Below are 26646 nucleotides of genomic sequence, written 5' to 3' on the forward strand. Positions count from 1 at the left end.
ATATGGTACCTGTCTTTCTCTGTATGGCTTATTTCACTTAGCATCACACTCTCCAGTTCCATCCACATTGCTACAAAGGGCCATATTTCATTCTTTCTCATTGCTACATAGTATTCCATTGTGTGCATAAACCACAATTTCTTTATCCATTCATCAGTTGATGGACATTTAGGCTCTTTCCACAATTTGGCTATTGTTGAGAGTGCTGCTATAAACATTGGGGTGCAAGTGCCCCTGTGCATCAGTACTCCTGTATCCCTTGGGTAAATGTCTAGCAGTGCTACTGCTGGGTCATAGGGCAGGTCTATTTTTAATTTTTTGAGGAACCTCCACACTGTTTTCCAGAGTGGCTGCACCAGTTTGCATTCCCACCGACAGTGCAAGAGGGTTCCCATTTCTCCACATCCTCTCCAGCATTTATAGTCTCCTGATTTGTTCATTTTGGCCGCTCTGACTGGCGTGAGGTGATATCTGAGTGTGGTTTTGATTTGTATTTCTGGAAGCATATTTAAAAGCTAATAAAATGGTTTGCTTATGAGAGAGGATCTTGGTGTTTAATGGGCAAAGTAAAATGACTCCTTTCATTGTATTTTTAAAATTCTTTTTGAGATTTGAACCATGTGAATATATTAACTATTCAGATTTCTTAATGTAAAATTATATGGTCTCAGAAATTAACAATGTAGTTGGAAAAAACAGAAAGTGTTTTAAATGAAATGTTTCCATTTAAAAAGAGAAAGATACTAAATTGGGTGGCAGTCAGGGATAAATCCACTTAAGGTGCTAATTAGCATGTCTATAAGAAAGATATAATGGTTGGATTATTACATCAGTTTATCACATTGATGAAGTTCCTCTGCCTTTGAGGGTACCAAGGGATCAATGTGATATAGTGGGAAGAGCATGGGTTTTGAGATCAGGCAGAAATAAATTCAAACCCTAGCCTTTCCATATATTGGTCTTATAAGCTTGGGTAAGTTACTTAACATTTTTGGAGTTTCAACTTCCTTATCTATAAAATGGGTGAAATCTTGATAAATTTATTATAAAGGTTAAGTGACATAACATCCAAGTACAACAAATTTGTTGGTTTGCTTCTTTCCTTCTATAGATGGGCTGAACTGAGATGCACTGACATACAGAAATTAAATAAATGTCTTGAGAGAATGCAAGTTGCATGTGAAAGAACTATAGCTAAAGTAGCTTAAGTCCCTGTATCTATAATTTCATTTGTCAATCTCGTATTTCTTACAAGAAATGAAGACTTTCATTACCTCAGATGTTTTAAAAATCCTTGGGATATACAGTTTCTCCTTTTGCCATTTCCTCATCTGTCTAAAAGATGGTCAAAAGTTGATAAGAATGCTTTGAAACACACTACAGCTACAATCTAATAAATACTCCCACTGGCTTTTTGGAGGAAAACATTTTATTCTAATGCTCATTTCTAAATTTTTTTTCCAACCTTTTTTATTTATTTTTGGGACAGAGAATGAACGGGGGAGGGGCAGAGAGAGAGGGAGACACAGAATCGGAAACAGGCTCCAGGCTCTGAGCCATCAGCCCAGAGCCCGACGCGGGGCTCGAACTCACGGACCGCGAGATGGTGACCTGGCTGAAGTCGGAGGCTTAACCGACTGCGCCACCCAGGCGCCCCTCTAATGCTCATTTCTAACAAATATGTATACTTAAAATTTTTTAAAAACATTTATTCATTTTTGAGAGACAGAGAGGAGTGTGAGTGGGGGAGGGGCAGAGAGAGAGGGAGACACAGAATCTGAAGCAGGCTCCAGGCTCTGAGCTATCAGCACAGAGACTGACACGGGGCTTGAACTCATGGCCTGCAAGATCATCACCTGAGTGGAAGTCGGATGCTCAACTGACTGAGGCATCTAGGTGTCCCCAAATATATATGGTTTAAAGAGGAATTTTGCTGTTTATTTATCACTTGAAAAATCAGTGTATTTTTTCGTTTAGTAGTAAATATCACCTTAAGAAACAATATATCAAAACCAATGTTACCCACAATTCATATTAAACTTACTGATATTTTACACTGAATACTTTGAGTGTGATTTGATATATTCACCTAATGTATTACTTGATATAGTGATGATTTCTCAATTATTTTTCACTTTTGAAACACCAGACGATGCTGTATATACAGTAATATTAAGTTCATAATTAACACAGTCTCAATAATAGCAGTCACCAAAATCCAGGATATTGGTATTCCTAAACCCTAAACTGACTACTCAATTGTTGTCAAACTCCTGACAACAAGTGTCTCAGGTAAAGATCCAGGTGAAACAAAGATTATTGCTTACTCATATTTTCCTGACTATATACAGGGTTGATTGTTAGGCAGTGAGTAGAGATTGTATGTTTCTCTCTCAAATATATTGGGGAAAATGCATAGATTTCCTTTCTCTCTGTTCTTGAGTTTCATTACACTTCTTCAAAGAATTTAATGAGTTCAGGGAGTTGCATCAGAAATTATTTTTGTATTAATGGTAGGAATGACAAGCAGTTCCTTTGTAATGTTGTACCAGTCAATACCTGTTTTTGCCTAAGGTTGTATCCATACCAATTCTGGATAATCCAGCTTTGAAGTGGGTTGGGCAGAGCTGGGTTTCTTTCGTTGGTGCTATTAGTTTGTGTTGTGACCTAGTCACACATACCTTGAAAATTTAAACAGCACCAAGGAAACAGGTTAATTAATTAAGTTCCACAAATTCTAACTAAAGACAGGACACATGGCATTTATATCAAAATAGTTTTGTAGAAAAGCTACAAGAGTTCTTTCCATTTCCTACAACTTATTATCTAGAAAGATCATTCACCTAATATATTCTGCTTATAGAAAACACTCCCCCCCCCCTTTTGCATGTGAAATGCCAAAATTTAGCAATTACCAAGCCAATGAAATGTTCACAATCTTCAAAATGTTCTTTAAATAAATGTTTGGCAGGATCCATTTTTTTAACATCGTTATATTCTTTATAGAATTATCAGATTCCAATTTCAAGGGAGGTGAAATATTAAAAATTGCACAATCAAGATACACACAGCCCTTTGTTAGAGCTGTAAGAGAGGAGACGTGCCAGATCTTTTGCTTTGAGCCAACCTAAGTCATATAGACTTTCTCTGGGTCAAGGGGCATTTGCCATACAAACTTCACCAAATGCCTTTCTTCTGGTGATCTTTGATCATAGGATTACTCGAAGCTTGAGTATTTTAAAACCCTTCTTCACTGACAAAGGAGATAGACGGATAGAGATAACAGAAGTAGAGACAGATCCTTAGGGTGGGGTGGGGGTGGGGGGATACCTCTGCCACCCCCACCCAGCCCCCGCCTTAGTTAGCTTGTTTTGCATCACCAAGAACTGACAAGAATTAGTTTAGTTGGCGGGACCCGGGGGCAGGTGGAAGACTCCTCAAGGAAGAGTAACTAAAATGGGGCTTTAAGTTTAGCACTTCGCTAAGCGCTTTCTGTTAGTTAGCTAGCTAATGTATTCATAACAACAATGCGACGAGGGACGTACTCATATTAGCCCCATTTCACAGATGAACGAACGAACTGAAAGGCACACAGATTAAACACCAAACGCTCGTAGGTCACACAGCAAATAAGTGGCGGCACCAGTACTGGAAACTGCTCCAGAGCATACACTCTTAACCACCGCTTTCAGCCCTATGGTCTGATTCCCCCGAGGTGTGAGCGGCCTTCCCACCGTCCTTCGTGGGACAGTTCCCAGTACTGAGGCATGGCGCTGTCCAGCCCTCAGGCCCGCCGCCTTCCTCCAGCAAGAGAACGCGGCCCCGCGGGGCCATCCCGCCGGTAGGTTGCAGAACCGCCGCGCCCAGCCACGTCCCGGCACGCGGGCGGGCCGAGTCGCCCCGGGCGGCCATCCCAAGCAGCCCCCCCACCCGGTGCCCTCAGCTCCAGGCGCTGGGCTCCTCCACTCGGAAAGGCTGGAGGCGCCAAGCAGGAACCGCCCTGCCCCCTCGCCTGTCCCAGCCCCCTACCCCCTCCCAAAGAGCAGGCGGCAGATCGGTTACACAATCTCACCTGTCCCAGAGGTGGCGACCGCTCTAGTGACTGACGCTCCGCTCCTCCAACCAGAGACTGCGAGGAAGGTGGGGACTAGACGAGACTGATTGCTTCATTCCTCCAATCCCCGTGCAGCAACTCTCCGGCCGCAGTCTCGGCGTCTGGCGGAGAGCGACAGGTGGCAGCTTGGTAACCTCTGTGCCTCTTGCATCCTTAACGTATAAGCCTCACCAAGCTCAGGGTGAATTCTACTCCAAATCTCACTAATTCTGGCGGGTCGTCACCTCAGCCGTCATTTTAATCAGAAGTGGAAATTCCCCAACCCTTTCCCGTCACCTCAGACGGGGGCGGGATGAATGGTACTATTGCCTGCCAATTGTACCACGCGACGTCCTGTGACAAAGTGATCGACACTTTATGGCGCCAATGAAGCCTCCCCTTGTCAGGGGTCACTATGACTGACCACGAGGCCAACTAATCCACTTTAAGGTCGTGACGCGATGGTTACAGAGGTTGACCAATAGATGTAGAAAAAGACCGGAAGTCGGCGCGTGGGGACTAGGAGGCGGGTGTTCGCAACCGCCTAGGCCTGCGCGGGTCAACGCAGCTTGGGGGCCGCGAGCCAGCAAGCGGCGCGTGACGAAGAGCCTGAGCGACGGGTCACCTGGTCCAATGATCTGCAGCCGCTGGGGAACTGCAGCCAGTGGCGAGTGTGAGGGGCGGGAGGCAGCAGGTTAGGCAGTGAGAAGTTAGTGGCGCTGCTGGGACGGGGGGAAGGAGAAGCTTCTTCCTCCTGCTGTTCCTTTCGTTCCCGGGATCGGCGGCGGCGGTGGCTGCGGGTGACTCGGCAGCGTCTCCGGCTCCGCGTGCGAACCATGCTGACCGATGGCGGAGGCGGCGGCACCTCCTTTGAGGAGGACCTGGACTCGGTGGCTCCGCGATCCGCCCCAGCCGGGGCCTCGGAGCCGCCTCCGCCGGGAGGGGTCGGGCTGGGGATTCGCACCGTGAGACTCTTTGGGGAGGCCGGGCCCGCGCCTGGAGTCGGTGGCGGCGGCAGCGGTGCGGCCGGAGGGGACGCGGCGCTGGATTTCAAGTTGGCGGCGGCGGTGCTGAGGACCGGGGGTGGAGGTGGTGCCTCTGGCAGCGACGAGGACGAGGTGTCCGAGGTACGCTTCCAGGACCCCCGTCTCCCATACAGTGTGAGGCATGAATTCTCTTTGGGCCAGCATAGGGTCGGGGCCACCTTCTCGCTCCCCCGGCGTTCTTTGACAGCGATCGGCTCCATGGCGGCAGTGGCAGCGGTGCGGGCCTAGTGCGCCCTCAGCTTACTCTTCAGCCGGCGGCTCGAGCCGGACCGGTTCCCGTCACCATCCGTAGACCCACAATGGGGAGTCCTTTGGTCTCCAAGCTTCGCGCGGGAACAAGGACTCCTCTGGCTACCTCCCGCCCACCCCGCTTTGGAGATGGGGGGGCGGGGTCTTGCTTGAGTCCCTGCCCTTGGTACTGAGAGAGAGAGAGAGAGAGAGAGAGAGAGAGAGAGAGAGAGCGCGAGAGCGAGACAGAGGGAGAGACAGACCGAGAAACCGAGTTTGCTAGCTGCAAGACCATTTCCACTATATGCCCGTGCCCAAAGTTGAGTTGTCTGACATTTATTTGCCTTGTGCCTTACCTGTGTATGTAAGAAGACTTCTTAATTTCCTTTTTTTACTTTGAAACTGGTTAGTATGAAGAAGCTCTCTGCTTTTACTCTGAAAAAGCACGTGAGCCTTTCACCTGGGACCTTTTGTGAAGTTATGCAGGAAAAGGAAATTCCAGTGCATCTTTGAGCTTGGGAATAGTTGGGTAGATGAAGTCTGTAGGTTTTTAGGCTTGGGGAAGGTGAAACCCTGGACACCTTTTGCAGAGATTAATGATTAGATCCTTCATTTCTTTTAACTCTTTAACTCTTAACTGTGTGTTTTTAGGTCTGAGCAACATGGGATGCAAGGCATCATTATCTTTTGGGCTTTAGGGAAAAAGGAGGTATTTTATGTATGTACTTTTTTCTCTTGACCATGACTTGGATATGGTACTGTTCCTTTATGGCTATTGTTCTAAGTGCTCAAGAGTATTCTGTTTTGGTTCTAAGGTGCCTGGTTCATTCCCCTATGACCAATTATTTTAACCTCTGATCTTGGTGTTAAAGTACAGAGATTTCTCTGTGTACAACTATCCTGGCTGTTGTATTTGAGAGGAATAAGAAACTATTTGTGAGTTGCTGAATACAGTTAGTGCATTGTCTTACCATTCTACCATTGTCTTACCATGCCTGAACAGGGGTTCATTTAGATTTAAAACCTTAGTACATTTTTCATTCCAACATTTTGCTTTGGAAAAAAGCATGTGGGATGTAAGGGAGCTAGTCCCTTGAATGTCCGTATCTTTGAATTTCACTATAAGTAACTTCTAAGCCAAAGTGGGACAGAATTTTATTTGAGTACACAATTATGGGGAGAGTCTCTGGAGCACCTCCACTCTTGCACTTATGGAAGGCTTTCTTTTATCCTTTCAATGGAAATTGATGACCGGAACCTAAAACACATGTACTTTTTACCTAGGAAATAAGTGGGAATTTGTTTAGACTCTAAACATTAGAGTTTGTTTGTTTGTTTGTTTGTCTAACTTGTTAGACTGAAAAGGTTTGCTTTGGTCTAAATGTGATGTCCTTGATTTTCTGGTCCATTTTCACATAATCATCATAAGTGAGATAAAAGATCACTAATTCACATAAATAATATTTTTGCGTAAATAGTATTTTTTTACATAAATATATCTGGAAAATGAGCTTTTGTAGTAACCATTTCTGTAAGGCTTGTACACACACACACACACACACACCCACTCTCAGTCTCTCTTTCTGTCTCTACCTTACTGTATTTCATTTGGAGTCTCCCTACCATGCGATTAAAGCTGTGGGCAGAATCCACAGCTCTTTGGTTTTTTGATGTTTATTATGGAACTTATATATTCATGATTCTTTTACCCATTTAGGCTAATGGTAGAAGAACTTATTTTCCTGTTACTTAACTGTTCTGTGCCTAAGAAAAATTTAGGTATTTAAGTGTATATGGGTGAGTCTCATTTTGTGTCTAGGATACCCAGAGACTTTACCAAGGTCTAAAATGATGGTCAGTGTGTATATCTTTCTTAACCTGTGGGGAAAGGAAATTTCGTTTCTATGTCTTTTTTCTCCCATACCATATAAAGAAGAAATTCCTGGAGTATCTAGTCTCTCCTGTACAGTGTGTGTGGTAGACTACAATCTCTGTGGGAGTGAAATGAAGTATCTTCTCCCATATTATTGCCTTTAAATTCCTGGTATGAAGAGACCATAATGTTCTTCAAAAAACACTCACCCAATTGGCATTTTATGAATAATCCTAAAATCTTTTTTTTTCACCTTCCCTAGATGTTTTAGAACCAAGTATTTAGAATCTACACATCCAGAGAGATAACAAGTTATTTTACAGTTTGAGAGTAAACTTTGTCGTGTTCCCCCAATAGGGCAGGACTTGGTGAGAAATAAGTAAGAAATGTGGAGGCTTAGTGTATTTGCTTGAGAATAAGTCGAAGTTCTATACATTTTGTCTACAGAGGCATAGATACTCCAAGGACCTTTTTTTAAATTCATTATTAGAGCCAATAGATTTGAAAAAACAGGCTGGTTTTCCTTGCTGGCTAAGTCAAAAAACCTAGTTTCCGGAAGGAGCTTGAGTATTTTTGTAAAATTTTTATTAGAATGGTACCACCTTACAGAATACCACCATTTGGGATCTTTGGTTCTTGTTTTAAACACTCGTGGAGTGCCTGGTAGCTCAATTGGTTAAGCATCTGACTTTGACTCAGGTCATGATCTCGCAGGTTCGTGAGTTCAAGCCCTGTGTGCAGCACTGTGCTGACAGTTCAGAGCCTGGAGCCTGCTTCAGATTCTTTGTCTCCCTCTCTCTCTGCCCCCCATCAATTCTCCATCTCTCTCTGTCTCTCAAAAATGAATAAATGTTAAAAAAAAATTTTTAGGGGCATCTGAGTGGCTCAGTCACTTAAACATCCAACTCTTGATGTCGACTCGGGTCATGATCTCAAAGTTCGTGAGTTTGAGCCCCACATAGGGCTCTGTGCTGGCAATGTGGAGCCTGCTTGGGATTCTCTCTCTCTTGTCTCTCTATCTCTCTCTCTGTCCCTACCCTGCTTGCTCTCTCATTCAAAATAAATAAATAAAATTTAAAAAAATTTAAACATTGGTAAATACCTGTTTTATATTTCTTCAGGCATAGCAAGCATGTTCCTTAGCTGTCCAAGGCCTTGAATAGAAATTGGAACTTGCATTGGATGCTATTAAATGTACCCATTGTTCAGAATAGAGGTCAGGTTGGAAACAAAAATTTAATATTTATGTATTTTGAGAGAAAGAGTACAAGCAGGGGAGGGGCAGAGAGAGAGGGAGAAAGAATCCCAAGCAGGCTCCAAATTGTCAGCGCAGAGGCCAACTCAGGGCTCGAACCCATAAACTGTGAGATCATGACCTGAACTGAAATTAAGAGTCAGATGCTTAACTGATTGAGCCACCCAGGAGCCTCTATAGTGTTTTGAATTTTTTTAAGTAAAAAGAAGAAAATTCCTAAAGAAAAGACTCTTGTAAGATTTATGACTTTTAATTTTCTCTCATAAGGATGTGTGCATATACTGTATATATTTTTAAGTTATAAAAATCATATAGTCTCCTGGTGAAAAATTCAGCAGTATAGGTAGAAGATATAACATGCAAAGTAAAAGTCATTCTCATCCCCACTGACCCTTCAAATTTCATTTTTCAGTGACAACCAGTATTAAAATTTTTCTTTCAGAAATTTTCTAAGCCTATATAAGCCTATGTATGTGTGTGTGTTTCTTCATATATACACACTGTAGAAACAAATATCCAGTTAGAAAGCATAGCTTGATATCATATTGAGGCTTTTTTCTTATCTTGAGGCAGGTGCCATATTTACAGTTATGCAAAAGCACACTAAAACTGTATACAGCAATTTATAGCAAAAGCTTTGTAGGGAATTTTTTTCCTGAAAATTATTTTTAGAGGCAAAAGTATAGGCATATGGAATTTCCATTTTGATTTTCTCTAGTTGGAGAAGAGATGTATCATTTCCTTTGGAGTTTCTTATCATTTATAATCTAGAGCAAGATTTCTCAACAGTAACCTATCGATATTTTAGTCCAGATAATTCTTATTGTGGGGGGCCATCCTGGGTATTAGCAACATACCTTTACCCACTAGATGCCATTAGAACTCATCCAGTTGTGACAGCCATAAATGTCTGCAGACATTGCTAAATGTCTCCTGGGGACAAAATCACCCCTGGTTGAGAACCACTGGTCTAGGGGCCACTGTTATCGACAGGGATGGCAGTTTTGTCATGAATACTCTGTATTCAAACTTTAGGTAAACAAGGTGAGTCAGTACTTTTAATAGCATCTCAAGGCTTATGCTCATAATCTGGACAAGAGAGAAATTGAAAAGTAGTGAAAGGTTTAATGCTGTCAATTTTCTGTAGTAAATTTATCATTTGGGGGAAATTTCACTTAAAATACTATATTATTGTTTAAAAATTTATTCTTAAAAATTAATTTCTAAACAATCTTTATGGGGACTTTATTCAAGGTAGGAGGGACTTTATTCCATAAATTATTAATATTAGTGATAACATATGAAATATAACTTAAAAAAATTTTTTTTTAATTTTTTTCAACGTTTTTTATTTATTTTTGGGACAGAGAGAGACAGAGCATGAACGGGGGTGGGGCAGAGAGAGAGGGAGACACAGAATCGGAAACAGGCTCCCGGCTCCGAGCCATCAGCCCAGAGCCTGACGCGGGGCTCGAACTCACGGACCGCGAGATCATGCCTGGCTGATGTCGGACGCTTAACCGACTGCGCCACCCAGGCGCCCTGACTTAAAAATATTTTTAATGTTTATTTATTTTGAGAGAGAGGGAGACAGATCTTAAGTGGGGGAGGGACAGAGAGAGAGGGAGACACAGAATCTGAAGCAGGCTCCAGGCTCTGAGCTGTCAGCACAGAGCCCAACGTGGGGCTCGAATTCACAAACTGTGAGATCATGACCTGAGCAGAAGTCAGATGCTCAACCAGCTGAGCCACGAGGTGCCCCTAGGAAATGTAACTTTGTATTCTAGTGAGCAAATTTTGGAGACATAGGAAATGTTTACATAAGGCAAAGTTATATGTTATCACTGTAACAATTTGTTACATTGCATGAGTATCAACCTTGCACAAGTTTCATTCTATAAAGCCTTAAGGCTTTACATACAAAATGATGTGTTGATAAATATGATTATATGAATGGTGGGCCAAACCAGAGTTGATTGGATTTGGGCAGAGCAAAACCTTATTGTGAAGTGTGAAGGACGTAGGGGTTTTCTTTTGGTTGTTATTTAGTACATTACATTGGGTGATTACATGCATACAGTTTATGAGTCACGGTGACATAAAGGAAAATACAGTGAAAAGTCTTGATCTAACTCCTGCTCCCAAGTATCCTGCCCTCTACACTTTGAATGTCTTTTTTTTTTCCTTTCAGAATTTCTTTATGGAAATACAAACATGTATTTTTATTTTCCCTATTGTGATACAAAAGATAACATACTCTTCATGTGAGATTTGTAAGTGGTAAATTTGAGAAGCAATTTAGACTTAAAAAAAAATTTTTTTTAACCTTCATTTTTTGAGAGACAGAAAGAGAGCACAGCAGCGGAGGGGCAGAGACAGAATCCGAAACAGGCTCCAGCCTCTGAGCTGTCAGCACAGAGCCTGACATGGGGCTCGAACTCATGAACCGTGAGATCAGGGCCTGAACCAAAGTTACTTAACCGACTGAACTACCCAGGTGCCCCTAGACTTTTTAATCTAATCAGAGTGATAAAATATTTTAAGAATGAAGCGTTGGAAATGAGTTTAAGCACATTCCTTTTTGAGTCTGTCTGGTAGTGATCTGATAATGTACTAGATGACCTCTGAAAATCACTTCTGGTCTTCTGATTTAGTGATAGATAAGATAAATAAAATATTTTGCTTTAAAGAAAGCAAAGCAGTTTTTTAAAAAGTATTAGTCTTGAATTGGCAAGTAAAAGAAAAAAAATGAGAAGTCTACCATTTTTTGTTTTTGTTTTTGCTTTTTGCCTAATTTACCTTCCTAGAGAACCAAAGGTATAAGAAATTCTTTTTTTTTTTTTACCAATTATAAATTAACAATTTCAGTATATCTATTTTTTTGAACCTTATTGTTTTCAGTTTTTCTCTCGTTGCTTGTCTGTAAAGTCATAGAATCTTGGTGATAATCCTGTCTCATCTGATTTTTAGGTAACTGCTACCATTTATTGAATGCATATTATATGCCAGTACCATACTAGATACTTTTGTTATTTTATTTAATCATTTCAACACCCCTTTGAGGTAGGTGTCTGCATTTTTATAGATGAATAAATGTAGGCTCAGTGAAATGATGAATCCATAAAACAAACAAAAAAATGGTTAAAATGTTTTATAGCTAGTAAATGGTAAATCTAGGATTTATTTTTTTAATAGTTTTTTTTAATGTTTTTATTTATTTTTGAGACAGAGAGAGACAAAGCATGAGCAGGGGAGGGGCAGAGAGGGAGGGAGACACATAATCCAAAGCAGGCTCCAGGCTCTGAGCTGTCAGCACAGAGCCTGACATGGGGCTTGAACTCACGGACTGTGAGTTCATGACCTGAGCCATAGTTGGATGCTTAACCAACTGAGCTACCCATGCGCCCCAGCTAAGATTTAAATCTAGAACTCATGCTATTATTTTGCTTCTTCAGATTAAGAAATAGTCAGTTTTGGGTTACAACATGCTCTTTCTCCAATAAATGCTTACTTAGTCCCTATAGAAGTTATTGTTTATCTAAAGTGAAATGAGAAAAGTAAGGATAGCGTAGTGAGTTTCTCGTAAAGGTAGTTTTTCCTACTTTTTTTATATTTTGAGAAAATGCACTTCTTACTGTTACAAAATGAATTTTTAAAATATCCATATTTGACCAACTATCACATTAGAAACTTCGTGTTGGGACTCTGGGTAAAGCCTCACAAGTCTGGAAACAGTTGAGTTAGTGACTTGTCCAGGATCACACAGCTAATTCATAGTTGAAATAGGTTATATGACTCCCGTTCTAGTTATCTTACTTGTCCTGCTGTTTCTTTTCTAATGGATTGTACCAGTGAATTTAATTAGTTGCTTAAGACATGCCTATCTCAAACTAGCACATAAACCATAGTTGGCCTTGTTGGAAAAGTTTTATATTATTTAATGAAATTGGTGACTGCCGTATAGATCATTATATTAAAAAAGGCTATTAAAAGTACACCACTGTGGTGCCTGGGTGGCTCAGTTGGTTAAGTGTCTGACTTCAGCCTAGGTCATGATCTTGCTGATCCTGATTTTGAGCCCTGTCAGCTGTGCTGACAGCTCAGAGCCTGGAGCCTGTTTCATATTCTGTGTGTCTCCCTGTCTCTCTCTGTCCCTCCTCTGCTCATGCTCTCTCTCTCTCAAAAATAAACATTTAAAAAAAAAATTTTAAAAAGTACACCACTTGAGTATAGGAGGAGCACTATTCTAAGGTAGTTTTGTAATTGAATTTATTTGAAAAGTTCAGGCCTTGTCATTATTCATCTTAAAATAATTAAATAAATATTAAAACTACTGATATGGAAAGGCATATACCCAACTTTGCACTTTTGTCAATTTGGGAAACATTGGTTTTGTATATTGTTACACTCTAATTAATTTGTAGAAATTAAAACCGGTATGCTATTCTATTGGTAGTTAATGACAGTGTGTAGTTCCTGTGAATGAAGATCATTTGCCTTATGATGATTGACTGGTTTACCTTTCTTCTGGCCAACTTTACCTAAACCAGAAAGAAAGTAAAGTTATATTTATATACATACACACACATCTATATCTATATATATATATGTATATAGATGATATATCTATATATCTATATATAGATGAATGTACTTAATGCCACTATCTATATCTATATATCTATATATGTATATGTATATCTATATCTATATCTATATATATATGTATATAGATGATATATATATGTGTATATATATATATATATATGGCTGTATTTTATTTGCTAGACTGAAATTTAGCACCTGTTTGTCAAAGAACACATTTCATCTTTATCCTTTTTTTTTTTTTAATGTTTATTTTATTTTTGAGAGAGTGCAAGCAGGGGAGAGGCAGAGAGAGAGTGAGACAGAGGATCTGAAGCAGGCTCTGTGCTAACAGCAGAGAGCCTGATGTGGGGCTCAAACTCACAGAGAGATCATGACTTGAGTCGCTGTTGGATGCTTAACTGACTGAGCCACCCAGGCATCCCTGATCTTAATCCTTTACATATAGTTCTGTTCTCCTAAAAATTTTTCCCTTAGTGAATATTTGCGGTAGTAGAGTGTTTTTGTTTTGTATTCTTTTATTTTGTTTTGTTTAAAGTAGATACCCAGCGTGTCCTGGCTATTTGATTCACCTACAATGGTGTGCAGTTTTGAAAAGACAAAGGCAAGTATACCCCCCAGGGATTAGCTCTAAGAACCAAAGAATTGTACAGGAGAGCAGTTTATTAAGTTGTCAAGGTAAATTTGATTTAACTGTTTCTATGAGGACAGTTAGATCAAGAACACTTTTTTTTTGTTTTTGCTTTGTGTGTGGTAGAATATAAATAGACAACATTTACCATTTTAACCATTTTTTTGTTTTTTTTTTTGTTTTTGTTGTGTTGGAATGTACCTAACACAAAATTTACCATTTTAGCCATTTTAAAGTGTACATTTTAGGGGCGCCTGGGTGGCGCAGTCGGTTAAGCGTCCGACTTCAGCCAGGTCACGATCTCGCGGCCCGTGAGTTCGAGCCCCGCGTCGGGCTCTGGGCTGATGGCTCAGAGCCTGGAGCCTGTTTCCGATTCTGTGTCTCCCTCTCTCTCTGCCCCTCCCCTGTTCATGCTCTGTCTCTCTCTGTCCCAAAAATAAATAAATGTTGAAAAAAAAAATTAAAAAAAAAATAATAAAGTGTACATTTTAGTGGCATTAAGTACATTCATGTTGTGAAACCATCAACAGCAGCCATCTCCAGAATGGTTTCATCTTCCCAAACTGAGATTCTGTATTCATCCCCATCTGCCCTTCCTCAGCCCCTACCAACCACAGTTCTACTTTCTGTATAAATTTAACTACCCTAGGTACGTGAAGTAAGTGGAATCATACAGTATTTCTACTTTTTTTTTTTTTTTTTAGTGCATGCTGGGGAGAGGGACGGCGGGGGGGGGAGAGAGAGAGAGAGAGAGAAAATCTTAAGCAGACCCCATGCTCAGTGGGGAGCCCGATGTGGGGCTCAATCCCACGACCCTAGGATCATGACCTGAGCTGAAACCAAGAGTCAGTCGCTCAGCTGACCGTGTCACTCAGGCACCCCACAGTATTTCTACTTTTGTGACTGGCTTATTTCACTGAGCATTGTGCGTTCAAGTTTCATCCATGTTGTAGCACACGTCAGAATTTCATTCCATTTAAAGGCTGAAAACCATACCATTGTATGTATATACCACCTTTTTTTATCCATTCATCTGTTGATGGACACTTGGATTGCTTTTACCTTCTGGCTGTTAAGAATATGCTGCTGTGAGGGGTGCCTGAATGGCTCAGTTGGCTAAGCATCTGACTCCTGATCTCGGATCAGGTCATGATCCCACAGTTCATAGGACCATACCTCACATCGGGCTCTGCACTGACAGCATGGAGCCTGCTTAGGATTCTCTCTCTCCCTCTCTCTCTGCCCCTCTCCCAACTTTGCACATGTGTGTGCACACACACTTGCTCTCTTTCTCTCTCTCTCTCAATAAATAAACTTGAAAAAAAAAAGAGGGGTGCCTGGGTGGCTCAGTCAGTTTAAGTGTCTGACTTTGGCTCAGGCCATGATCTCACGGTTTGTGAGTTTGAACCCCAGGTTGGGCTCTGCTGACAGCTCAGAGCCTGGAGCCTGCTTCAGAATCTGTGTCTCCGTCTCTCTCTGCCCCTTCCCCACTCATGCTGTTTCTCTCTCTCAAATATAAACAAACATTAAACATTTTTTAAAAAGTAAAAAAGAAGAATATGCTGCTGTGAACATGGTTTACAAATACCTGTTCAAGTCCCTGCTTTCACTTCTTCTGGGTATATACCTGGTAGTGGGATTGCAGGATCATTTAGTAATTCTATTTTTAATTTTTTGAGGAATCACCATACTGTTTTCCAAAACACCTGTACTATTTCACATTCCCATCAGAATTGCACAAGGATTCCACTTTTCACACATTCTAGCCCATACTTTCTATTTTGTTTTTGATAATGGCCATCCTAACGGGTGTGAAGTGGTATCTCATTGTGGTTTTAATTTGCATTTCTCTAATGATTCCTGATGTTAAGCATCTTTATGCGCCTTTGGCCGTTTGTATATCTTTGGAGAAGTGTCTTTTCAAATCTTTTCCCCATTTTTAATTGGGTTGTTTTTTCATTGTTTAATTGTAGATGTTCTTTGTGTATTAATCCTTTATCATTTATCTAATTTGCACCTACTTTTTTCCATCCCATGAGTTGCCTTTTTACTCTGCTGGTAGTGTCCTTTTGTGCCTAAACATTTTGAATTTTGATGAAGTCCAATTTACTTATTTTTTTCTTTTGTTTGTGTGTTTGGTGTCATATCCGTGAAGTTGTTGCCAAATCCGGTGTCATGAAGATTTTCTCCAATGTTTTCTTATAAGAATTTTATGGTTTTAGCTCTTACATTTAGGTCTTAGATGTATCTTGAATTAATTTTTGTTTACAATGTAAGGTCAGGGCCCTACTCCATTCTTTTTTGCATGTAGGTATCCATTTTTTTCAGCACCATTATTTAAAAGACATCTCCCCCATTGAATGGTCTTGGCATCCTGTTGAAAATCAATTGGCCATATATTGGAGGGTTTATTTCTGGCCTGGCCTGTTACATTGGTCTGTTTTATGCCAGTATCCCACTCTTTTGATTATTGTAACTTTTGTAGTAAGTTTTGAAATCAAGCAATGTTGGCCCTCCAAATTTGTGCTTTTTCAAGATTGTTCTAGCTATTCAGGGTCCCTTGAGATTCCACAAGAATTTTAGGATGAGCCTTTGTATTTCTGCAAAAATTGCCCTTGGGCTTTTGATAGGGATTGCTTTGAGTCTGTAGATCACTTTTTGAGTGGGAACAAGTTTTAGGTTTTTTTGTTTGTTTGTTTTAATTTTTTAACATTTATTTATTTTTGAGACGGAGAGAGAAAGAACACAAGCAAGGGAGGGGCAAAGAGAGAGAGAGACACAGAATCCGAAGCAGGCTCCAGGCTCTGAGCTGTCAACACAGAGCCTGACTTGGGGCTCTGCCTCACAAACTGCAAGATCATGACCAGAGCCGAAATCGGAGGCCTAACTGACTGAGCCACCCAGGGACCCTTTGGTGAGAACAAGTTTTGATGCAAATCTTATGTGATTTTTTTTATCAGATTAGATTTAGCAAATCAAAAGGTTTGAGTTTGACAAAATAATAAAAATCATGTATAATAGGGAGAGACTGTGTGAGCACTGAGTGATGGCTTCCCTAAAGCCTTGAACCCAGTTAACATGGTAATGTTCTGAGTAGATGTTTCTGTAATATAATCCTTTTTTTTCCCTGATTTGTCCTCATATTGACTAATTTGTGATTGATCACAATGCTTCATATATTGATTAAATGCTAGGAAGAATACATTTTATCCTTTATATCATTAGAGATGAGTTCAGTTTTGTAACAGTTATCTCAATATGGTAGTAAAGCTAGATAAATGAACTGTAGTATTTTCTTTAATGATGTGGAATTGAAAAAAATTTCACATGTGCTTTTTATGATATCTGAGTCAGAAAATAAAGGTTTGGCCACATCAGTTGATACTTCGAGAGGTACACTTTGGAAGGGCTTTCAGCTCTTATCAGTTTCTAATTAATTTTTTTCTGTTTATTTTTCTTCTACATCTGTACATTTTTATTTTTGCCTTTTAAAAATTGTACAGTCACTAAATTCAGCAACATATGTGAAACAAAATATCATTATTAAAGAGTAATCCCAAAAGGGGAAATAATCCAATTATACTGGATACATTATCTTTGTTACTTTTTATTTTGATATAATTTCAAATTTACTAGGGAGTTGCAACAATAGTACAGAGAATTCCTCCCATATATTCTTTACCCAGACTCACCAGTTGTGTCCATATTGTCCTATTCTCTCTCTCTCTATGTAAACAAATAAGCAAATAATTTATTTTTTGAATCATTTGAAAATAGGTTGCACGCATCATGCTTCTTTACCCTTAAATTCTTCAGTGTACATTCCCTACATATTCTCTTACCTAACCACAGTGCGTTTATCAAAATAAGGAATAATAAGTTTCTGAAGTACTTTTCAAATTCTAATTCCTAAAGTTTTAAAAATTGAAATATAATCCAATATCATAGGATCACTCTTTATGTACAGTGCAGTGGTTTTTAATATATTCACAAAGTTGTACAACTATGATCATTATCTGTTTGAAAGAATTTTCATCAGCCCCCCAAACGTCTCCATTAGCAGTCATTTTTGTGTCCATCTTCCTACTCCCACCCTGCTTTCCTTGATAATCACTAATATGATTTTGTGTCTGGATTTGCCAAAGACAGTGTGGGTATTTCATATAAATGGAATGGTACAGTTGTTCCTCGCTTCTTTCACCTAAGATATTGTTGCCAAGATTTCTACATGTTGTATAATGTATCAGTATTTCACTGGAAAAATATTCCATCTTGTGGATATACCACATTTTGTTCATCAATTATTTCTACATTTTTGTTCATCAATTATTTCTACATTTTGGCCACTATAAATAATGATGCTGGGTACATTTTTGTACAAGTTTTGCATGAACATTTCTTTTCAGTTCTCTTGGGTGTATGCTTAAGGAGTAGAATTGCTAGGTCATATAATTCTGTGTTTAACTTTCTGAAGAACTGCCAAGCTGCTTTTTATGCTGCTGTACCATTTTACATTCCCATGAGGGTTCAACTTCTCTACAACCTTGGTCACTTTTTTTGTTTGTTTTTTATTTATTCATTTTGAGAGAGAGAGAGAGAGAGCAGGGGAGGGGCAGAGAGAAAATCTCAAGCAGGCTCCTGAGCTGTCAGCACAGAGCCCAACACACAGCCCGGTCCCATCAACCTTGAGATCATGACCTGAGCCAAAATCAAGAGCAGGGAAGTCCAATCCACTGAGCCACCCAGGGGTTTTTTCCCCTCCCTTTTTTTAAAAAAAAATAGCCATCCTAATGGGTGTGGAGTGGTATCTCATTGTGGTTTTGATTTGCATTTCCTCAGTAACTAGTGAAGTTGAGTATCTTTTCATGTGCTTATTTGTGTATCTTTGGAAAAATGCCTATCTTTTCCCCATTTCTTGTTTGGGTTATTTGCCATATTGTTGAATTGTAAGTGTTTTTTATATATTCTGGGTACTAGTCCCATATCAGGTACATGATTTGCAAATGTTTTCTCTCATTCTATAGGTTGTCATTTCACTTGTTTGTGTACTTAACAATTTTAAGTTTTGGAGAAGCTCAATTTTTATATTTATCTATTTTCTTTCTTTTGTTGCGTGTGCCTTTGGTGTCATGTCTAAGAAACTATTGTGTAATCCAAGGTCATGAAGATTTATGTCTGCTTCCTTCTAAGAGTTTTATAGTTCTAGCTCTTACATTTAGGTCTTTGATCCATTTTGAATTAACTTTTATATAAGGCTTGAGGTAGAGGCCCAGCCTCATTCCTTTTTTTTTTTTTTTTTTTTAATGTTTACTTACTTATTTTTGAGAGAGAGAGAGAGAGAGAGGGTTATTTTGAGAGAGGGAGGGAGGGAGGGGAAGGGGCAGAAAGAGAGGAGAAAGGGAATCCGAAGTAGCCTCCACACTGTCAGTACAGAGCCAGATGTGGGGCTTGAACCTATACAAACTGTGAGATCATGACCTGAAGGATGCTTAGCTGATGAGCCATCCAGGTGCCCCAACCTCACTTATTTGAATGTGCATAACCAATTTGTCCCAGCACCATTTGTTGAAAAGACTTTTTTTCTCCATTGAATTGTCTTGACACCCTTGTCAAAAATCAGTTGACTGTGGATGTGAGGGTTTGTTTCTGTTAAATTCCATTTGTGGATGTCTTATGCTGGTTGCATATTGTAGCTTTTTGCAGTAAGCTTTGAAATTGGAAAGTGTAAGTCCTCCAACTTTGTTCTTTTTCAAGATTGCTTTTGCTATTCTGAGTTACCGGATATGGTCTCGTTCTCTTGATCTGGTCCTCAGAAGAGTTTAATAGGGAGTATTTAATATGCTATAGAATTTGTGGTCACACAAAAAGCTCCCCATTTCTTCCATTAATAATATTCTAGCTCTTGAAATTTCTACCCCTTTTATACATACTTTTTTTCAAACTGGAGGAACAACTCGTGTGATTTAAACCTGTGTTTGCTAGGCTATGACAAGAGCAAGTTGTCATAATATTAGTGTTTGATTTTTTTCATGTGTCCTCTTCTTGACAAACCATGGATATATGTTTGAGAGGAAGAAAACTGAAGTGGGAGGAGATGGTTGGTTTCGGTAGTTGTAATGTGAATGCACCTGAAATAGACTATAGTCTGTGTGAAAAATATGGACAGAATTTCTTTTTTCAGGATAATAGAGATAAATGAATAAGTGGAATAAAATATAAACCATAGTAATTAGAGTTTTTGCATCTGGTATCTTCTAACAACTACTTAAGAGGTGTGATTCCAATATTTAAGTAACATACAATTTGCTTGACACTTAAGCCAGCGTTATCACCTATGTGATTAAATTGCAAAAACAAATCTTAGATGTCACTGCTCAAATGGCTGCAATTATATTAAATTATTAGTTATTTTGACTCTATGAACAGGGAGAGTTTGTACTATATTTTAGTACCTATTTTACTAAGGATTTGATAAAGAAAAGTTTATTTTCTTTTAGTTTGAAGAGGGCATTATTTAAGGCTATAGTTAACTCAGGTGCATGGATTTGACCTCTTAGCCTCCTATTATTTAGAATAATGTGATGGTAGAGTTTTAAAGGTACTTTCTGTTGTGTATTATCTCCCCTGCCCCCGCCCTTTTTGTAAGTATGTTTCGCACCTAGCATGGAGCTCACCATGGGGCTTGAACTCAGTACCCTGAGATCAAGACCTGAGCTGAGATGATGAGTTGGATACATAACTGACTGAGCCACCCAAGTGCACCATTGTGTATTATTCCCTTGTTGCTAATCTGTAACAATCGTTTACTCATTCTCTAGAAAAGAAAGTCAGAGTTTAGTTTAGGGTAGGACCTCTTCTTGAACTCACATCATGCATAATAAAATTACGTCTTTTAGAAGTTAGAGTCCTTGGCAGTCTGTTTAATTCTGGTTAGTATTGTAGAGTAGAGTTGTTCACTTAACAATAATTTATATAGAGGCTACTATTTGATAAGCTTTGTGCTGGGGTTTTGAATTACAAAGATGAAAAACTTTGGTCTCTGCCCTTAACAACATCAGCATTTTCACAAGTATGAACATTTCAGGGAACTTATTAAAACAAGGTAAATTATTTATTCAAATTATATTTGACCTTCCAAAATCCTTTCACATATTAACAAATTATATTTAAGTGTGTCAAGGCATTGTGTACTTTAATTACATTAACTCTTTTAATATTTTCATGGTTTTGTGACTGTCCAGGATGTTAAACACAAATGTATGGGACACTATCCTGTGTAAGTTGGATGATCATTATGAATGTTGATGTTTGGATGTCTTATTTCAGGAGTTTGATGAGTTTCAAATGGCAAGTTTAAAGGGGCAATGATTAAAAATGAAAGGATACAAAGTCCATCAGCATAAGATTATTTTGTGCTCATATTTAAGCAAAACCACAACTGCTTCATTATGTTCTATAAACTCTCTAAGCATGTCCTGCTTCAGAGCATTTGGCATTTGCAGGTTGTTTTCTCAGAAACTTTCTTCTCTTAGTTATCCATGTGGCTTCTATCTCTTACTTTTAGCAGTCTGCCAAGATGCCTTCTAACTGCCTACTATACGTATGCTCCCTAAACATCTCAGGTCACCAATTTTAATTCTGAACCCATCATTTCCCCCTCCACCCCTATTTCCCCCTGCCCCTTTGTAAATTACATTGCCCTAAAGTTAGTTACTGTAGTCAAACCTCAGAGCTCACATCTGCTCTTTCTTCTCATTATACACATTTAAGCAGACACTGAGTCCTGTAGGTTCTTTCCTAACATCTTGTTTATTTGTCCCTATTTCTGAATCCTTAATGCTCTGCCATAAATAAAAACATCATCTTTCACTGGCAGTTATTTCAGTAATCCCTGACTCTGTCTACCTCCAAGAGTATACCTCTCTAATTCTTCCTCTACCCTGCTATCAGAGTAAATTCTGTAATGGCAGTTCAGTCATGTGACTCTTGACAAAAAGCCTTCTCATTTCTTAGAGAAAGGATAAATCAAATTCTTTGATGTGGCATACAGTGTTATTTAGAATTTGGCTTCTGTCTAGTTTTTCAACTCTGTCCTTTTTTTTTTAGAGTGAAAGAGAAAGAGAGCAAGCACGAGTGGTAGTGGGAGAGGGAGAAAATCTTAAGCAGGCTCCAGGCCCGGTGTGGAGCCGAACATGGGATGGGGCTCGATCTCAGGACTCTGGGATCATGACCAGAGCCGAAGTCAAGAGTTGGATGCTTTACCAACTAAGCCCACCCCAACTCTATCCTTTTTGTGCCCTACTTTATTTGCTTTTTGTATTCTATCCATACCAAATTGTTGTAGTTCTCTGAACATATCGAGCTATTATAGGCCTTGCTTTAATTTGCTTCTACTGCTTTGGCTTCTAGGATTATAATAATAGCTACTATATGCTGAGTGCTTATTGTTCACTGGGTTAAGTACTTAACCTATATATTATCAAATAAACTTAACCAGTACCATTTGAAGATAGCAATATTTATAGATATTTACAGTTTACAGATGAGGAAACTGAAGCTTAGAGACATTGTGTAACATACACAAAAGTCATATATCTAGTTGATGATGGAGCCGGGATTTGAATTCAACTATCTTGGAACTTAAAGCCCATGTTTCTAACTACTGCTATACACTGATGCTGCTGTCACTGATGTCCCTCTTCCCCATCCTGTTGGATACCTTCTTGTTCCAGAGTTGTCATCTCTAACTCATTTCCTTCATTACTACCCTAGGTGGAATTGACCATTCCTTCTTCTGTGTTCCCATGTTGTCCGTATATAACTATTACAGCATATATAATACTTTATTGCATTTACTTGATTGTCTTAATGAGCAAGAATCATGTCTTATTTGTTTTTGTCTTATTTGTTTTTGTGCTGCCAGTATACAGTAGAATGTTTGGCACATAGTAGATGCCTGATAAATGTTGAATGAATGTGTCTGTAGTGCTTAATATGCTCAGGTTACTTGTTAGCCTAAGATGAATATAATGGATTCTATATTATTTTTGTGGAGTAGAGAGTATGAGTATAGGAAGGAAATTGACCTTAATGATAGTAGTAGTGGTAATATTAATAAGAATAATAGCAACTAATATTTGTTGAGCAATTACCATGTGTTAAGCCCTGTTGTGAAATTTTAGATACAGTATCTTGCTTACTCACCAATAACCCTGCGATGTAGTTACTGCTCTCCTTATTTTATAGTTGAGGAAAATGAGTTTAAGAGAAGGAGAACAAGTTTGCTAAGATCACACTATGAGAGATGAAGTGGTATTCTAAGTGTCCTTACTCTTAGTCATTATTCTTTCTTCCCCTTCCTAGTATTAATTGGAGGTTTACGGGTGTTTGAGGCTCCTCTTAATTTATTAAAATCAATTATTTCTTTCAAGCGTTGAATGCTTGTTTTCTATTTGGGATAATGAGTAGAAGCCAGGACTTCATCTAACTGTGGGGAAAACAGGAAGTTTTTCCTTTCAACAGTAAGATTTTCTTGGCTTTAACTGCCATATACTTCATTCCTTGTGACTTTTCTAATGACTTTGTGAGCAGTCTTCTTTTTAAAAAACCTGTTGTGGCACAACATTTTGTTGTGTACGTGTTGTATGTATGCATTAGAAATAATGCAGTTTTGGGTGTCACAAATTACTAAATGAAAGCATAATTTGTCTTAAGACTCTGGCAGAGAAGTGTTAGTGGGTTTGATAATCTTGATTACATTTATTTTATTTAGACAAGTTTTTTCCTGACATTACTGTTATTGCTAAATTGAGGTATTACCATACTTCTAGTTTTTTTTTTTTTTATTTACTTAACTGGTTAGTATTTGTTTTAGTTATACTCCATTGTTTGTTTATTATAATTTTTTAAATGTTTATTTATTTTCAAGAGAGAACGAGCAAGAGAGGGGGAGAGAGAGAAAGGGAGACAGAGAATCCAAAGCAGGCTCCTCTGTCAACACAAAGCCTGATGCAGGGCTCGAACCCACCAACCATGAGATCATGACCTGAGCTGAAGTCAAATGCTCAACCAACTAAGCCACCCAGGCACCCCATTATACTCCATTGTTTAGAATATTCGCTTAATACAGTTTGGTGTAGTGAAAAAGGGTATGAGTTTTGGGGTCCAAAATACGTGGCTTCAGATACCTGGATGGTTATGTGATCTTGGGCTAGTCCCTTAATTTTTCTGAGTTTCAGTTCCTTAAAATGACGATCAGTTAGTCTACTTTATCGAGTAGGTAAGATGATTGAATGGAATAACATATGGAAAATGCTGATAGATATGAGGCATTTTATTAATGGTAGCCTATTTTTTTAAAAGCACTTGATTCATGGGAGCTTTTGTTTTATTTTTTTGAGAGAATGAGTGAGAGGTGCATGCAAGCAGGGGAGGGGCAGAGAGAGAGCAAGCTCCATGCCCAGTGCTAAGCTGATGTTGGGCTCAGTCTTACAACCATGAGATCATGACCTGAGCCAAAATCAAGAGTCAGATGCTTAACTGATTAAGGCATCCAGGCGCCCCTATTTTTTTTAAATAGCAGATTTATTATTATTATTATTATTATTATTATTAATTTTAAAGTAGACTCCATGCCCAATGTGGGGCTTGAACTTACTACCCTGAGATTAAGAGTCACATGCTCTATCAGCTGAGCCAGCCAGCCCCCTCAAGTAGCTATTATTTTTAAGACCTTCCTTTCTGCCATCTTTCATTAGAAACTTAAAAAAAAAGTAGATTCTGTATTAAAAGTGTAGTTTAGAAATTAAGTTTTTGTAGCTGAACAAAGTGAAGTTAATTTTCTCCAGCTTTAACTTAGAATTAGGAAAAGCACATTGGTTCTCTCTTGTGCTGTGTGAAACTAATCAACTTCAGAAATCCGAAGATACTGTTGCATTTTTTAAAAATGTTTATTTATTTATTTTGAGAGAGAAAAATAGAGAGCAAGCAGGGGAGGGGCAGAGAGAGAGGGAGACAGAGAATCCTAAGCAGGCTCCATAGTAATTGCGGAGTCCGATGCGGGGCTTGAACTCATGAACCATGAGATCATGACCTGAGCTGAAACCAAGATTGGGCACTTAACTGACTGAGTCACCTAAGTGCTCTACCGTTGCCTTTTTTTGAGAAAAAGATGTGGGTCTGAAATTGGCAATACAGTTTTCCTTGTAGAAAGAAACTTGAAAAGCATATATGTTAAAGAATACAGCCTTTTTTGTTCCCGTATTCCAAGATGTTTTTGCTGATTTTATTGGGCCTTACAGTATCAGCAAAACTCATTCCTACATTTATCATTATTTCGTCCTAAATTGCAACTGTATTACTTTCTCCCTTTGAATACATCTTGGGGCATATTTGTGGTTGAAACTTTTTTTTTTTTAAATTTTTTTTCAACATTTTTAATTTATTTTTGGGACAGAGAGAGAGCATGAACAGGGGAGGGGCAGAGAGAGAGGGAGACACAGAATCGGAAACAGGCTCCAGGCTCTGAGCCATCAGCCCAGAGCCTGACGCGGGGCTCGAACTCACGGACCGTGAGATCGTGACCTGGCTGAAGTCGGATGCTTAACCTACTGCGCCACCCAGGCCCCCCTGTGGTTGAAACTTTTGAATACTGTGTTTTTTGCAAAAAGAAATTGCTATGTCCTTCAGTAATTATCTCTTGGAACACTGATCCATCCTTTTTTGCCCTTCCAAGTGGAAATCAATAGTAAGCCACCTACATTCTAAAATTGGTGTAAATGCTGATTCTGGCTTAAAGTAGAGGGCTTACTTTGAGTGGGGAAAAGTAAGACATATTGGTCTATCCAAATATAAATTGTACAAAAGTGAAGAGAAATAGCAAATACATTTTTAAAAATTTTTCAGATGTTTAAAATGTTTTATTTAGCTTTCCATTTTATTTATTTATTTATTTATTTATTTATTTATTTATTTATTTATTTATTTTAAAAAGTTTATTTATTTGTTTGTTTTGAGGGAGAAAGCGCAAGCAGTGGAGGGGTACAGAAAAAGGAGAGAGCAAGAATCCCAAGTAGGCTCCACACTGCCAGTGTGCAGCCCAATGCGGGGCTTGAACCCACCAACTGTGAGATCATGACCTGAGCCAAAGCCGGACACTTAACCGACGGAGCTACCCAGGTGTCCCTTAGCTTTACATTTTAAATGATCAAATCTGAACCTCTTAAGGGAGCTCTATTTTTGAAAGTTTGTGAGGAAAAGTAGTATAAAAAATTTAGCCTTCCCTTGAGCTTTCTCATAGCTCCAGTTGGAATTCATGGGAGTGATGATTACTCTTAAAGTTAGCAGGAACAAAATTTGTGGCTACTAATATTTTAGTCTCTAAGTCAAAATACAAATTTATTTAACATGTTTAAGATAAAAGCTTCATAATTTATTGTAACATTAACAGGTGTTCTATGCAAAACAATGTGTTTTCAACTTATATGTGAGAGCTTGATAGTCTTTATTTGATATAACCACATGACTGGAGAATATATAAACAAACATATATATGTGCATTTTTTATGATCGAATGTTTCTTTTTCACTAACTTTTTGCCTCTTAACTAGCAGTTGCTCTTTCCAGAAATATACCTTAGAGAAAGTAGCAGTTGGTTCTTGACGAATATATAGGTGAGGTTTTATTATTTTGCTTTTATAAGTCTTTTTTAAAACACTAATATCATAAAAGTTTTAATTATAACACTGCTTACTTAAACTTGTTAACTTTTGGGGCGCCTGGGTGGCGCAGTCGGTTAAGCGTCCGACTTCAGCCAGGTCACGATCTCGCGGTCCGTGAGTTCGAGCCCCGCGTCGGGCTCTGGGCTGATGGCTCAGAGCCTGGAGCCTGTTTCCAGTTCTGTGTCTCCCTCTCTCT

The 26646-nt window shown here is 39.1% G+C and overlaps 1 protein-coding gene across 5 annotated transcripts in view; it reads left to right on the forward strand.

Annotated features, from left to right (window-relative positions):
- Positions 1-4758: 4758 nt before the first annotated feature.
- The window catches only part of ANKHD1 (ankyrin repeat and KH domain containing 1), a 132944-nt gene continuing 111056 nt past the window's right edge, over positions 4759-26646 (forward strand). For 3 of the 5 annotated variants that reach the window (XM_047860556.1, XM_047860581.1, XM_047860573.1), the window contains exon 1: positions 4760-5220. In XM_047860556.1, coding sequence (XP_047716512.1) covers positions 4930-5220 — 291 coding nt within the window. In that variant the 5' untranslated portion in view covers positions 4760-4929. Of the gene's footprint in view, positions 5221-26646 lie in introns of all 5 variants that reach the window. The other 2 variants (XM_047860564.1, XM_047860588.1) reach the window with 2 other exon arrangements.

The sequence above is a fragment of the Prionailurus viverrinus genome, chromosome A1 (genome assembly GCF_022837055.1).
Source record: "Prionailurus viverrinus isolate Anna chromosome A1, UM_Priviv_1.0, whole genome shotgun sequence".
Taxonomy (NCBI): Eukaryota; Metazoa; Chordata; class Mammalia; order Carnivora; family Felidae; genus Prionailurus; species Prionailurus viverrinus.